Source organism: Equus caballus, chromosome 3 (assembly GCF_041296265.1).
Source record: "Equus caballus isolate H_3958 breed thoroughbred chromosome 3, TB-T2T, whole genome shotgun sequence".
NCBI classification, from domain to species: Eukaryota; Metazoa; Chordata; class Mammalia; order Perissodactyla; family Equidae; genus Equus; species Equus caballus.
In genome coordinates this window covers 113,735,119-113,748,466 of record NC_091686.1, presented here as the reverse complement: position 1 = coordinate 113,748,466, position 13,348 = coordinate 113,735,119, and the positions used below count along the sequence as shown (strand labels likewise).

The following is a 13,348-nucleotide window of genomic DNA, read 5'->3' as shown; positions in this document are numbered from 1 at the left end:
GAAATCATAAGCAGTGTTAACCGTAAAACCCTTCAGCATCACAGAAGGATTGTTCAGAAAAGGGAATAAATGGACAACAGAAAATGTGAGGCAGCATTAGAAAGAAACATGACTAAGTTATGGTGCCAAGTATCTCAAGTAGAAGTTGTGCTTCCATAGACGCTGACAATTCAAAAGGAAGTTCCCTTTAAACATGTGACTTATCAACAAATGTCTATCTCGATACAGGATAGAAAACTCAAATGCTTATAATGTATGAGGGCTAAGTTACATTAAATAATAATAAAGAAAACAGGAAATTAAAACTTGCATAATCATTAAATAAAATCTTTAAATACATGGTAAAGAATAAATTTTGTAAGAAAGCATCTTTTAAATATTAGATAAAAGAGCTATAATATTAGCAATAGTTATTTTCCCAAATTTTTATTATTGAATAATTTCTTTTTCCTGGATTTTAAGCATATTATGCTGTATATCTGCACACTTACCTTCACTTACCTTTAATTCCTCTTTAACTTAAATTAGAAACATAAGAGAGCAAATCATCTGAGACTGTGTCACCTCCAGAGCTATGAGCTAATCTATCTTAATTCATAAATTATACATATATTGAAACACAAATCAGTACAGAATTTTTATTTGCTATCATTGTTCAAATGTTCTTCAGAGCTCTAAAACTATGCAATTCCATGTAACACTTCTTAAATGACAAAGAATTTTTAAATGGTATGGCTAAGAAGCCTTCCTTTATATTTAAATCTTAACTTTATTAATCAAACAACAAATTTAAATGTCATGAAGAATTATTCAGAAGAATCAAAAGTGGCATTTTCTATCAGTGCTTAGTACAGTGTCTTGCTCACAGTAGATACTGTTTGAATACCTGATTACTAACCTATCTTCTCCAAAATATCTGCCAGTGCTTAGGAAATGGATCATTCTGCTTTACTTATCACTTATTATTTAGTTAATAAATATTATTTATCAGCATTGATTTCTTTTAGTTGGTAACCTGGTAGTTAATTATGTAAACTTTCTTTTGACAAAATACATTTTTAGTTAAACGTTACTCTCAAATATTTCAAATAATTTTCACCTAAATATGCCCCCTTTTATTCTAAGACCATGTATAAAACATATTAACTACTTTCAGAAATAATAAAAAGGGGCCCCCTTATCAGTCACAAAATATTTACTGTACAAGTTGAGTTGTAGTGAAAGATACTGGATCAATCGTATCATCTTGAAAAACTGGATACAAGGCAATTTTATTCTAACACTTTCTAGGTTGCCCATATGTCCTTCTAAGGAAAAGATCATATTAGAGCACTGCTAAGAGCAACTGGCTGGAACTCTGGAACACAATTTAATATGACAAGTCACCCTATAAACTTTAAATGATTTCCATTTCCCCCAAATCATGCTTTAAGAAGCTGTAAAAGGAGACTTAATATTGGATTATACAAGCACTGTCAATTTCCTTTCAAATCTTTCAAAGTCAGACATCTTCATTAAAATTCATTTATTGAAAATTTTACCACTCATTTATCAAAAAAAATCTTACGTTCAAAACAAAAGAAATGTAGCAGCTCCTTTGGAACATTTTAATATTTATATATTCAAAACCAGTTAAGATGAAAGAAATTTTGACATCCTAACAAAGTGCAAAAGATTTTAAGTATTTCACTTTATCCCATTATCTAAATTATTTCAAGAAGTTTAAAAATTTACACACAAAAAACAAGTAGGCAGATCATAAAAATTAACTGAAACCCAGTCTCCCCCACACCATAACATCTACACACCCAAAAGGAAATATAATAAATCAGGTTGTGAGATTTATTTCCACAAGCATAACCTTTGCTGACATCAACGTGGACCATTCAAGGCAACATACAAATAAGATGTTTTTCTTATTAAAAAATAGCTTACTGATTACTTTTCATAACACATCCTATAAGCCTTACGAACTACAACACTGAACCTACAATGACATAACTATATATGAAAAAACAAAAAAACAAAATCTCCCTTCTCAAACTCACTGAATCCACAAAAGAAGTGCTTCATTGCAGCAATCATACTTTGCTTTTGTATATTTAGCCAAATGCAACTAAAATGACATTCATTTTCACCATTCTTTGATTACACACTGAAGACAACAGAGAGCAAACAAATGCTCCAACTTAGTGTTGCTATTTCAAGAACAGTGGGGGTCATCTTCCGCACCTCATCTTCTGCACCAACCTGATTCCAGAAGTAAGAGAGTTGTGATCTTCTGTCTATTCATATATATTTTAAGGAAAATCTAGTCTCCCAGAAATAGCAGATTTGCTAACTTCTCTGCCTACTAGTATGTCATTAAAGAGACCATTCCTCTAGTCTTCCTGACTCCTGTCAATTGTTCAGCCTAAGAGAAATTCAGCTGATCTTCCTGACATCTGAAGATGAACTGGGCTCTCAATGACAACAGTATGGTGTAAAAAGACAGACGCATAGCAGAATCTTAACCATATAAATATTCTTCCAATTATAAATACAAAAGGTTGATCTGCTTACTAATAATTGAGGAACAGCTTTTTAGGCTTGTGGGAACTTCAGTCCCTACCAGTGACTATCAAATGCCCAAAAGGACATTGAATGTACTTTGAAAAAGCATGTTCAACAGGCGCTTTGCAGGGTACGGATAAGTTTAAAAAAAAACACATCAAGAGATGTTTATCTGACGATTATTAAAAGTAGGTTCAGGAATCATCTCAAAAATACTATAGGAATTTTAGTCATGTCTAAAGTATCTCAGCCTCTTCCTCAATATCACACATACCCACCTCCTCAATCTTCCATGAGATTTATTTAGTACCAGACCCAAAATCTCAGGGGAGTCCACATTACCAAAGTCCTCCTTTTTCTACTGCATTTTATAAAGTTGTTCTATAAGAAAACTGAGGTTATCATCCCTAAGAAATTGGTGTATCTAAAACGTCAATACCTCAAAATTGTTAATGAGTGCTACATCACTCTAGAAGAATTTCCCAAAATTTATGATAATTTTAGTATTCCCACAACAACTTGCCATTCCAAATGATTAAACCATTATGTATCTCAAAAATTTGGCAGAACGGATATCTGAAATATCTATCTGCAAAAAAACCCTTTCTTTTACAGAAGGTAATTAATGAAAATATGTGATTTTTAAATGTTATCAAATGTAAAGGACTAAATCTGAAAGTAAAAAAGTTTGCCAATTAGGTATCTGGAAAACTAAATAGAAACCCTAAGAATTACCAGAACTGTTAAAACTTTTTAAATCGATTCCTTAAAACTATCTCATTGTCGAAAGGCATTACCGTTAATGTTGTCACAGTAGTAAAAGTATTCATCATTTAGAGAAGGACATGCTGAAACCAAATCCTGCAGACCTGCGCCAGTTACAGTAAGACAACCAGAGAGATTAAGGTGCTCCAAATAAGGCAGCCCTCCTCCCAGAGTCAAAACCCTGTAAGAGAAGCAATTCAACAATTAGAATATATTAATTTATGAAAATTTATGCATTCCTATGGCCCACTGGACCATTATTAATAGACTTTTTAATTCAGTAATGAGAAAATTTAAGAATTTCTATAAAACATGATAACAAACCTCATCCTTAGGCAGAAATACATTTAACCGAGAAAAACTTCCTACATTTTTCCTAAAGACATTCAATAAACAAGTCTATGAAATTTTTCTTTATAAGAACATTACAGTAACTCAGTTCTTAGAGGAATGAAATACTGAATCCTGGAATTGTAATCTTCATTCTCCTACTAGATAGGAGATAATAAAAATTAAAATTTTTATTATTAAAATAATTAAAAATTATCAAGAAAATTACTGACCAGTTTGGCAGTTCCTCAGAGAGTTAGAGAGTTAGCATATGACCCAACAATTCCTCTCCTAGGAGTATACCCAAGAGACTTGAAAACATTTGTTCACACAAAAACTTACAAATGAATGTCCATAGCAGCATTATCCATAATAGCCAAAAAGTGAAAACAACCCAAATGTCCATTAATTAATGAATGGATAAACAAACATCATGTAGCCATAAAGCACTCATATAGGCTACTTCATGGAAGAACCTTGAAAACATTACGCTAAGTGAAAAACCCAGACACAAAAGGCCACATATTGTATGATTCCATCTATATGAAATGTCCATGATAGGCAGAATAGGCACAGAGACAGAAAGTAGATTAGTGGCTGCCAAGGGAAAAGGAGAATAAGGAGTGACTGCTAGTAAGTACAGGGTTTCTTTTTGGTATGACGAAAACGTTTCTGAATTAGATAGTGGTGACAGTTGCCAAGCTTGTACATATACTAAAACCACTGATTTGTACACTTTAAAAAGAAGAATTTAAAGGTATGTGAATTACATTTCAATAAAAATGGAAACCTAATGGCATACTCTATAAGAATGAAAACAACATTTATATAAATAGGATAAAATGAGAAGTCAGCTAAAATGACAATGGCAGAGTTGAAAAATATCAAGAACAAAATTGAGAATGTCAATTTTCTGTACAATGATGTTTAAAGCACTATTACAAGAGCAAAAATAGAGAAAACTGAAAGTCTGTCTTGAAAGGGATATCAAGAAATTAACAATCCAATAAATTTACTAAAAACAACATGATTGAGGCTTGGCCCAGTGGCGCAGTGGTTAAATTCACATGTTCCACTTCAGCAGCCCAGGGTTCACCAGTTCAGATCCTGGGTGCAGACCTATGCACTTGTCAACCCATGCTGTAGTAGGCGTCCCACATATAAAGTAGAGGAAGATGGGCATGGAGGTTAGCTCAGGGCCAGTATTCCTCAGCAAAAAAGAGGAGGATTGGGCAGCAGATGTTAGCTCAAGGCTAATCTTCCTCAAAAAAAAATTAACTAATTAATTTTAAAAAAAATAACGATTATACAGGTACATGGAAATTAGGAAATAAAGTTAAGCGAAAGTATATAAACTATTAATTGAGGTTAGAAAAAACTATGGAACTATTTATATATTCAGTGAGAGATACTGAATGGCAAAGATTAGGAAGGTACATTTTAAAGTTCTATAACTGCATGTTTAAAAGAGGAAACTGATCTATTAAAAACAGCTTATCAAGACCCCAAACCCCATGAGAGATTTAAATGCATACTTCCCCTTACATTTGCACTGAAAAGAACTGATTTTTTTTTTTTAATCATACATTTCCCTGCTCCATCCTTACAGACTTTAAATTAATGGCAGTGGCAGTTTGGAACCTCAATGGCATGACTGGGCCACAAGAGTTAAACAATGCAGTCTTGAAAGGAACACAATACAGAGTTTAAAGTTTACTCATTCTCTTTTTCCTATAAATAGTTCATAATAAAAAATAAAACAGCTTTTAAAAAGTGATCTAGCAGATGTCAGAAAGTATCTCAATGCAGAGACTGCTTCATATTCTAAAACTTAAAAATTTTCAGCACATTGTAGACAGATTGCATGGAATATAAACCTTATATCACAAGTATAGTTGGGTAAACCATTTGTGTAGTCACTGGCCTCACTGAGCTTAGTGGGCAAGCAAACAAGTGAAAAGTAAATAAGTAATTATAATACCATATGATGAATGCTCTCCTGGGAACATACAGAGGCCTTGTAGGGGTCTGAAAAGGTTTCCCATAAGAAGTGACACAAACTGTGATAGAAACAAACAGAAGTTAGCCAATAAATGTATGTTACAGACAGAGAGAGCAAATACAAATGTCTAAAGACAAGAGAAATACAGTATCTTGGAGGAAGAGAAAATAGCTGAGTACAGTTAGAGAAAGGGTGGCTGTGTGTGTGTGTGTGTGTGTGTGTGTGTGTGTGTGTGTGTGTGTGTGTGTGTGTGTGTGTTACGTTTATCTGTTTGTTGTCTTTTTTGATAGAGGCAAGGATATGACGAAGTAAAAAGTAAGAGATTTAAGGAAGGTAACAAGATATAAACTACAGAGGTAAGCAAGGGCCAAGAATTTGGACTTTAACCAAAGGACAGCAGGACTCACTGAAAGGTTTAGATAGAAAAATAACAAGAAGTAATAAGAAGTCTTTTCTAGAAAGATCATTCTAGTCTACTTTCATCACCAATGCCCAAGTATATCAGGCACAGGCCTAAAAGTAAAATCCAAGATGAATAAAATACAGGTTCTGCTCTCAACTAGGGAAAAAAACTTTAAACAACGTATTGACAATGCATGCAATAACAAAAATATATATTATAAAAATGTATACAAGTTATGGACATAGTACAGACCAGGGAGTGATTCAACAGCAGCAATCTTTAAAGGAATAGAACAAAATCCAGAGTTCAACAATGTATAACTGACATTATCTGTAACCCAATCAAAAGCTACTAGACATTCAGGGGCCGGTCCAGTGGTGTAGGGGTTAAGTTCTCACGTTCCACTTTGGCAGCCTGGGATTTGCCAGTTCCGATCCCTGGCACGGATCTACACACCGCTTATCAAGCCATGCTGTAGCAGGCATCCCACATACAAAACAGAGGAAGATGGGCATGAATGTCAGTTCAGGGCCAATTTTCCTCAGCAAAAACAGGAGGATAGGTGGCAGATGTTAGCTCAGGGCCAATCTTCCTCAAAAAACAAAAAGCTACTAGACATTCAAAAAATCAGGAAAAAAAATAAAATCAGTAGAAACAAACCAATACATGATAAAGATGATAGAATTAGTAGACAATGAATTTAAAACTGCTTTTATGTTTTAAATATGCTCAAGGATTTAAAAGAAAATATGAAGATAAGAGAAACAAAAAAACATAAATTTTAATATTTTTTCTATGTCTTTATACACTTATGTATATTATTATATATTTATAAATGTGTGTGTGTGTGTGTGTGTGTATATATGGGGGAAGCAGAAGCACCCCAGATGGAACGTCTAGAGTTGAAAACTGCAATATCTGAAATAAAAAAACACACTGAAAGAGATTAGCAGTGATGAGACATTGTAGAAATGTTAGTGAACTTGAAGACACAATTAGCCAAAATGAAGCATCAAGAGAAAACTGAATAAAAACAATAAGAAAAAAAAGCCTTGGTGTTATGGGTTAGATTGTGTCCCCTCCACCAAAAAGACATATTGAAGTCCTAACGCCTAGTATCTACAAATGTGACTCTAGATAGAAAGAGTCTTTGCAGATTTAATCATGTTAAGATCAGGTCATTAGCATGGGTGGTGTCCTTATAAGAAGAGGGAAATCTGGATACACACAAAAACACAGAGAATGCCATGTGAAGATACATAGACACAAAAGAAATATGAACATGCAATGATGGAGGCTGAGATTAGAGTTATGTAATCTAGGTAACAACTAAGAAAATAACCTGAGAAAATACAAAGAATGGAGAAAAATGAGGAATCAAATGATACACTACAAAAAGAAAAGAATGAAAAGAAGAGAAAGTGATAGAGAAAACAAGGAACAAAAATGTAAGATTTAAGGGAAAAAAAAGCTAAACACCGTAAGTAAATCCTTCCTTATCAGTAATTACTTTAAATGTAAATTAAATCAAATGATCATCTCAAGAGATGCAGAGAAAGCATTCTACAAGATTCAGCACCCATTTATGATAATAACTCTGAATAAAATGGGAATAGAAGGGAAGTAGCTCAACATGATAAAGATCTCATAGGAGAAGACCACAGCTAACATCATATCCAATGGTGAAAAACTGAAACCTATCCCGCTAAGAGGAACAAGGCAAGGACATCAGCTTTCACGACTTTTGTTCAACATAGTATTGGAAACTCTGGCCAGAGCAACTAGGCAAGAAAAAGAAGTAAAAGGGATCCAAACTTGAAAGGAAGAAGTATCACCATTTGTGGATGACATGATTCTACATATAGAAAACCCTAAAGAATCCACAAAAAAACTATTAGAAATAATCAACGAATACAGGTAAGCTGCAGGTTATAAAACAAACCTACAAAAATCAGTCATGCTTCTGTACATTAACAATGAAACAGCAGAGAGAGAGATTAAGAATACAATCCCATTTACAACTGCAACAAAAACAATAAAACATCTAGGAATAAATTTAACCAAGGAGGTGAAAGACTTGTACACTAAAAACTATAAAAGATTATTGAAATAAATCAGAGAAGACACAAAGAAATGGAAAGATAGTCCATGCTCATGGATTGGAAGAACTGACATAGTTAAAATATCCATACTACCTAAAGCAATCTACATATTTAACGCAATCTCTATCAGAGTCCTAATGACATTTTTCATGGAAATAGAACAAAGAATCCTAAAATTTATATGGAACAACAAAAGACCCCAAATAGCCAAAGCAATCCTGGGGAAAACACAACAAAGCTGAAGGCATCAATCACATGCTCTGATTTCAAAGTATTCTACAAAACTAGTAATCAAAACAGCATGGTACTAGCAGAAAAAGACACACAGATCAATGGAACAGAACTGAGAGCCTAGAAATAAACCCACATATTTAACAGCTAATTTTCAACAAAGAAGCTAAGAACATACAATGGAGAAAGGAAAGTCTCTTGAATAAATAGTGTTAGAAAAAACAAACAGACACATGCAAAAGAATGAAGTATATCACAATCTTACACCATACACAAAAATTAACTCAAAGTGGATTAAACACTTGAATGTGACACTTCAAACCATAAAACTCCTAAAAGAAGACACAGGCAGTACTCTCTTTGACATCAGTCTTAGTAATTATCTTTTTTAATATGCCTCCTCAAGCAAGGGAAACAAAAGAAAAAATAAACAAATGGGATTATATCAAGCTAAAAAGCTTCTGCATAGCAAAAGAAACCATCAACAAAACAAAAAGAGAATTGGGAAAAGATATTTGTAAATCATGTATCCAATAAGGGGCTGACATCCAAAATATATAAAGAACTCATACAACTCATCAACAGAAAAAAAACAATTAAAAAATGGGCAGAGGATCTGAATAGACATTTTTTCAAAGAAGATATACAGATGGCCAATAGGGACATGAAAAGATGTTCAGCATCACTAATTATTAGGGAAATGCACATCAAAACCACCATGAGAGACAACCTCATGCCTGTCAGAATGGCTATTATTAAAAAGACAAAAAATTACTAAATTTTATTAAAATTACTACTATTATTAAAAAGACAAAAAATAAGTGTTGGAGAGGATGTGGAGAAAAGGAAACCCTCATACACTGCTGGAGGGAATGTAAACAGGTGCAGCTACCACGGAAAACAGTATGGAAATTCCTCAAAAAGTTAAAAACAGAACTATCATATGATCCAGCTATTCCACTTCTGGGTATTTATCCAAAGAACATGAAAACACTAATTCAAAAAGATATATGCACCCCTATGTTCACTGAAGCATTATTCACAACAGCCAACACTTGGAAACAACCTAAGCACCCATCAATGGATGAATGGATAAAGACATGGTACACACACACACACACACACACACACACACACACACACACAAAACGGAATACTACTCAGCCATAAAAAAGATGAAATTTTGTCATTTGCAACACCATGGGTGGACCTTGAGGGTATTATGCTAAGCAAAATATTTCAGATGGAGAAAGCCAAATACCATAAGATTTCACTCATGTGGGAAATAAAACAACAAAAAACAAGCACATAGATACAGAGACTAGACTGGTGGCTACTGGGGTAACGAGGATGGTGGGAGGGTGAAAGGGGTAAAGGGGCTCATTTGTACAGTAATGGACGGCAACTAGACTTTTTGGCAGTAGTCTATACAGAAGCTGAAATATAACAATGTACACATGAAATTTTATATAATGTTATAAACCAATGTTACCTCAATAAAAAAATTTTTTTAAGGTAAATCGACTAAATTATTCTATTAAAAGGCAGAGATTAGCATACTAGATTTAAAAAATGGCTCATCTATACACCATCTATAAAAGACCTCACTTTAGATGCAAAGACATAAAGAGGTTAAAAGTAAAAGGATGAGAAAAGATACTCCATGCAAAAAGTAAACAAAAGAGAGCCAGAGTGACTACACTATTGTCAAACAAAAGAGACTTCAAATCAAAAAAAGGTTACAAGAGACAAAGGATAATATATATTGTAAAAGGTTCACTCCACCAAGAAGACAAAACAATTATAAACATATACACACCTAACAACACAGCCCCAAATATATGAAACAAAAATTGACAGAATTGAAGGGAAAAACAAACTTCAACAAAAATTGTTGGAGAATTCACTATGCCATTTTCAATAATAGATAGGACATGGACCGAAGATCAATAGGGAAATAGAAAACTTGAACAATGGTATAAAGAAATGAGACCTAAGAGACACATACAGAACACTCTACCTGACAACAGCAGAATACATGCATTCTTCTCACATGCACATGGAACACTCTCCAAAATAGACATTGTTATGCCACAAAACAAGTCCTAATAAATTTTAAAAAGACTGAACTCATAAAAGTATATTTTCTGATCACAATGGAATGAAATTATAAATCAGTACCAGAAAAAACCCTGGAAATCCATTACTATGTGGAAGTTAAACAATACACTCTTAAACAACCATTGAGTCAAAGAAGAAATCACAAAGGAAACTGATATGAATGAAAACAAAAACCCAACATACCAAAGCTGGGATGCAACAAAAGGAGGGCCAAGAGTGAAATCTACAGTTGTAAATACAACATTAAAAAAGAAGATCTTAAATCAATAAAATAACTAAACATCTTAAAGAATTAGAACAAGAAGAGCAAACTAAACTCAAAGCACAAGGAAAGAAAGAATAAAGACTAGAGCAGAGATTTTAAAAAACAGAGAATACAAAAACAATAGAGAAAAATCAACAAAACCAAAAGTTGATTCTTTGAAAAGATCAACAAAATTGACTTTTAGTTCCACTGACTAAGAAAAAAAAGACAGAAGACAAATTAAAAGTCAGAAATGAAAGTTGGGACATTACTAACAATTTTACAGGAATACAAAGGATTATAAGATAGTACTATGACAATGGTATGCCAAACTAATTGTATAACCTGGATGAAATGGACAAATTTCCCAGAAACACAAAAAGTACCAAAACTCACTCAAGAAGAAATGGAAAATCTGAATAGATCTTTAACAAGTAAGGGGATTGAGTTAGTAATCAAAAACCTCCCAACTAAGAAGCCAAAGTCAGATGGCCTCACTGGTGAATTCTTCTAGACATTTAAAGAAAAATTAATAACAATCCATCTCAAACTATTCCAAAATACTGAAGAGGAGGAAGACTTCCTACTCATTCATGAGTCTAGTATTACCCTGATCCCAAAGCCAGACAAAGGCACAACAAGAAAACTACAGGCCAAATAGCGCTTATAAATATAAATGCAAAAACGCTCAACAAAAATTAGCAAATTGAATTCAGAAGATTAGAAGGATTATACACAATGATCAAGATCAAGTGGGTTTTATCCCAGGAATGCAAGGCTGATTCAACATATGAAAATCAACTTAATACACCACACTAATAGAATGAAGGAAAAAAACACATGATCATCTCAACTGATGCAGAAAAAGCATTTGACAAAATCAAACACCCTTACATGATAAGAACAGGAAACCAGGAATAAAAAAGAACTTCCTCAACATGATAAAGGGCACATATGGAAAACCCACAGCTAACATAATCAGTGGTGAAAGACAGTTTCTCCCCTAAAATAAGGAACAAGATAAGGATGCCTACTATAGACACTGCTATTTAACATAGCACTGGAAGTTCTAGCCAGAGCAACTAGACTGAAAAATAAGTAGTATCCAAATCAGAAAGAAAGAAAGAAAATTATCTTTGATTTTACAAGACATGATCTTACATGTACAAAACTAAAGAATTCACAAAAAAACCTGTTAGAGCTAATAAACAAATTCAGCAAAGCAGCAAGATACAAAGCCAACATGTAAAAATCAATTTTATTTCTATATACTAGCAATGAACAACCTGAAAAGGAAATTAAGAAAACAATTCCATTTACAATAACATCAAAAACACTAAAATACTTAAGAATAAATTTAACCAACAAAGAAAAAGACTTGTACATAGAAAACTACAAAACATGGCTGAAAGAAATTAAAGAAGAAATTAAAACAGGGACTCAAACACACACTTGCATGCCAAAGTTCACAGCAGCATTTTCACAACAGCTAAAAAAGTAGAAACAACCCAAGTGTCCATCAATGACGACATCAATGATGAATAGTTAAACAAAATGTGGTGTATAAATACAGTAGATTATTCAACTATAAAACTAAATGAAGTTCTGATACATGCTACAACATGGATGGAACCTTGAAAATACTACGCTAAGTGAAATAAGCAAGACATAAAAGGAGAAGTGTTGTATGATTCTACTTACTTGAAATATCTATGATATATAAATGACCCAAATACATAGAGACAGAAAGTAAAATAGAAACTACCAGAGGCTGGGAGGGATGGGAGGATAAGGAGTTTTTGCTTGATGGTTACAGTTTCTGTTTCGAGTGACGAAAAAGGTTTGTACGTGGATAGTGGTGAAAGTTACATAATACAGTGAATGTACTTAATCCTGCTGAATTGTACATTCAAGAATGTTTAAAATGGTAACAGTTACGGTATGTATATTTTACTATTAATTTTTTAAAAATGCATACAAATATTAAATAAATGAGGTACTAGCCAACAGTAGAGATAAAATAGATCCTAAAAAGTATTTAATAAATCCATAAAAAGTCAGGAAAAGACAAAACATGAAGAAAGAAAAGATGAAACAAGCGGAAAACAAACAGCAAAATAATAGGCATAAATCTAATCACATCAATATTATATTAAATGTGAATGGCCTAAACAGGTCAATTAAATGACAGAGAATGTTTGACTGGATAAAAAAAAAGTAAAACCTAACAATATACGCTATCTGCAACAGATTAAAAGAGTAGTTGCCTTGGGTTCAAAGAGAGAATCAGTGGTGTGTACCAAAACAATAATGGCAATGTGAGGGGGCCAAAGAAGGTTGAGAATTTAGGTAAGAGTCTATTTTTAATCAACAATAGACAATATTTATTTCATTCCAATGAAAACCTGAAAATGTTGCATTAAGACTACACACATGACACTATATCTGTTCCCTATGGCTTCAATCTAGTATAAAATCTTGATTTTCAAGCTATATTTTTATAGTCAATCCTCTTTTAACAAGCTGGTCATAACCAACTTGCCAAAACTCATGCTACCCATCCCTGAATAAAATATAATGACTAATGCAGAAGGATA

The 13,348-nt window shown here is 33.1% G+C and overlaps 1 protein-coding gene across 2 annotated transcripts in view; it reads right to left on the bottom strand.

Annotated features, from left to right (window-relative positions):
* FBXL5 (F-box and leucine rich repeat protein 5) overlaps positions 1-13,348 on the bottom strand; it is a 43,598-nt gene that overhangs the window by 4,056 nt on the left and 26,194 nt on the right. For both annotated transcript variants that reach the window (XM_023638338.2, XM_005608885.4), the window contains one exon: positions 3,351-3,499. In XM_023638338.2, the coding sequence (XP_023494106.1) occupies positions 3,351-3,499 (149 nt within the window). The remainder of the gene's footprint in view (positions 1-3,350; positions 3,500-13,348) is intronic.